The sequence below is a fragment of the Silene latifolia genome, chromosome 11 (assembly GCF_048544455.1).
Source record: "Silene latifolia isolate original U9 population chromosome 11, ASM4854445v1, whole genome shotgun sequence".
Classification (NCBI taxonomy): Eukaryota; Viridiplantae; Streptophyta; class Magnoliopsida; order Caryophyllales; family Caryophyllaceae; genus Silene; species Silene latifolia.
Genome location: NC_133536.1, coordinates 42,350,746 through 42,353,665, shown reverse-complemented (window position 1 = coordinate 42,353,665; position 2,920 = coordinate 42,350,746). Strand labels below are relative to the sequence as shown.

At 36.5% G+C, this 2,920-nt stretch overlaps 1 protein-coding gene across 1 annotated transcript; it reads left to right on the top strand.

The window, feature by feature from the left end:
- Positions 1 to 1,200: 1,200 nt before the first annotated feature.
- On the top strand, positions 1,201 to 2,318 carry LOC141613296 (E3 ubiquitin-protein ligase RING1-like). Its single transcript, XM_074432032.1, has 2 exons — positions 1,201 to 1,589; positions 2,189 to 2,318. The coding sequence occupies exons 1-2, from the start codon at positions 1,201 to 1,203 to the stop codon at positions 2,316 to 2,318; spliced, it is 519 nt and encodes a 172-aa protein (XP_074288133.1).
- Positions 2,319 to 2,920: the final 602 nt, after the last annotated feature.

Sequence of the window (2,920 nt, the reverse complement as noted above, 5' to 3'; positions counted from 1 at the left end):
AACATACTAAATTTATATGACCAGATTCAAAATTTATCTCATATTAACCTATTTTTCACCTAAATCCGAATTTAATATTGAAAAATCCATTTTTCGAGCATAAGAAGTCCAAAAATTATGAAAATTTACAGGTCATCTCAAAATAATATATGTGATAACATATCCAAAAATCACTAGAAAATTCGAAGTTTAGCTAATTTTAGTCCGAAAATGACATTTATACTCATAAAATCATATTTTAATGCCATTATTATGTAATATGAACAATAAAAATCCATAAAATAACCAAAATATCCTAAAAACATTTTAGGACCAGAAATTTTAACATGCATAAATTAATTTCGTGATATATCATAATAACACAAATTATACAAGTTTTATATGTTAATCTTTATAACTCGAAAAAACTTTTAACCGATTTGCATGCAAACAACCATGGCTCTGATACCGATTGAAGGAAAAGTAGATCTATATACTAACATATTCATATATGTTTTTGTTAATTTACTCATAAAATTAATGGTGATCTTATGCATGCAAACATATTAACAAAATAAAGAAGAAACATTCATTCTTACATTCGAAATTCGGTTTATATGGGCACAAGAGAGATCACCTTTCTCTCTTGTTCTTGTGCTTTCCTTAGTGGAAGAACTAAGATCCAAGTGTAGGATCTCTCCCAAAGCTTAATACCCAAAGCACACTCTTAATTAAAATTAATATTATGAATACTAGTACAATATTAATTTATCATAAAATTGACCCAAAATATTATAAAACTCTTTAATATTTCGGTTTATGGGAGGAGGAAGAAGGAAGCTTTTTATCTCTCTAAAATTCTTATTTTAGATGAATGAATAATAATAATAATAATACACTAACTATATTTTTTTTAGTGTATATTAGGTAAAATAAGATGAAAAACCAAAGTGGTTTTTCATCTCAAAAAACCGGGTGGAAGGGGGCATGGGAGGGAGCCAATGCATGCTTGAGTTGTTCTTCACAATGAGAATTAGGGTTGCATGGCTAGTTTAGTAGGTAATCATTGTGTTTACCACTCACATTATAAACACAATATTATCCTTAATCCTCCCTTAATTTCGGCACATATGGGTAAAATGGAATCCATTTTATTTTTGTCAATTTGTCTTATGTCACAATATTACCTGCAATGGAATAGAACAAATTCTTCAGCATTTAATGGAGAATGATCTGAATCGATACAGAACACCACTGGTTGCGGAGACAGCGGTGGAAGGGCTGCCGAGCGTGGTGGTTGGAGAGGATATAGTAAATTCGGAGTCGAATTCGTGTGCAGTTTGTATGACGGAGTTTGAGTTGAATAGCGAGGTGAAACAGATGCCTTGTAAGCATTTATATCACCCTGAGTGTATTTTACCATGGTTGAAGATGCATAATTCGTGTCCCGTGTGTCGGTTTGAGTTGCCTACTGATGACCAGGATTACGAGACGAGGAAAACAGGTGGTGGTGGAAAAGGTGGTGATGGGGAAGGTTCTGGGAGTGGAGGTGGGAGTTCCGGGTCTCGGTCCCTGTCTGGTATAATGTTTAATATTCCGTTGACTTGGCTGTATATGTGACGGAGCTAGTCGTCCCTTGACCGTCTGGAAGTTTGGCATTTGGTGTACTCCAGGCCAACTCGTTGCAGTTGGGGTTCCGAGTTGCCTTGAAAGAAGATACAGTATAAGTCTGCGAATATTTATGTTATCAAAAACATTATCTACACTATAGACACGTAGAGATATGTTACTTGAAGATGGCAATAAGCATGTCATTAATGTTATTTAGGGCTCTAGATGTAAGAGGAAAAGGGGAGACGTGATCGACTAGCTCGACAAACACACCGGAATAATACTCCAATAATACACGGACAACACTATAATAACAGCACAATAACACGGAAAAAAAAAGAGTAAAAAAAATCAAAGTAGTAATAAAAAATTAAAAAAAAAAACCGAAATAACATCACAATAACAGCACAATAACACGTGGTAAAAAAGGGTAAAAAATCAATGATGTTATTACTACTTTAATTTTTCTCTTTTTTACCACGTGTTATTGTGTTGTTATTGTGATGTTATTTCAGTTTTATTTTAATGTTTTTTACTACTTTGATTTTTTTACTCTTTTTTTCCGTGTTATTTTGTTGTTATTGTGGTGTTATTGTAGTGTTGTCCGTGTGTTATTGGAGTATTATTCCGGTGTGTTTGCCGAGCCAGTCGATCACGACTCCCCTTTTCCTCTTAAATCTAGAGCCCGAAATAGCATTAATGACATGCTTATTGCCATCTTCAAGTAACATATCTCTATCTGCCTAATGTTTAGTGTAGATAATGTTTTTGATAACATAAATATTCGCAGACTTATACTGTATCTTCTTTCAAGGCAACTCGGAACCCCAACTGCAACGAGTTGGCCTGGAGTACACCAAATGCCAAACATAGAGACGGTCAAGGGACGACTAGCTCCATCACATATACGGCCAAGTCAACGCAATATTAAACGTCATACCAGACGGGGACCGAGACCCAGAACTCCCACCTCCACTCCCAGAACCTTCCCCACCACCACCTCCTCCACCACCACCTCCTCTACCATCACCTGTTTTCCTCGTCTCGTAATCCTGATCATCAGTAGGCAACTCAAACCGACACACGGGACACAAATTATGAATCTTCAACCATGGTAAAATACACTCAGGGTGATATAACTGCTTACAAGGCATCTGTTTCTCGTCGCTATTCAACTCAAACTCCGTCATACAAACCGCACACGAATTCGACTCCGAATTTACTATATCCTCTCAAACCACCACGCTCGTCAGCCTTTCCACCGTTGTCTCCGCAACCGGTTGAAGAGTCTATCGATCCGAAATACTCAAGGGGGAGGGGGGGGGGGGGT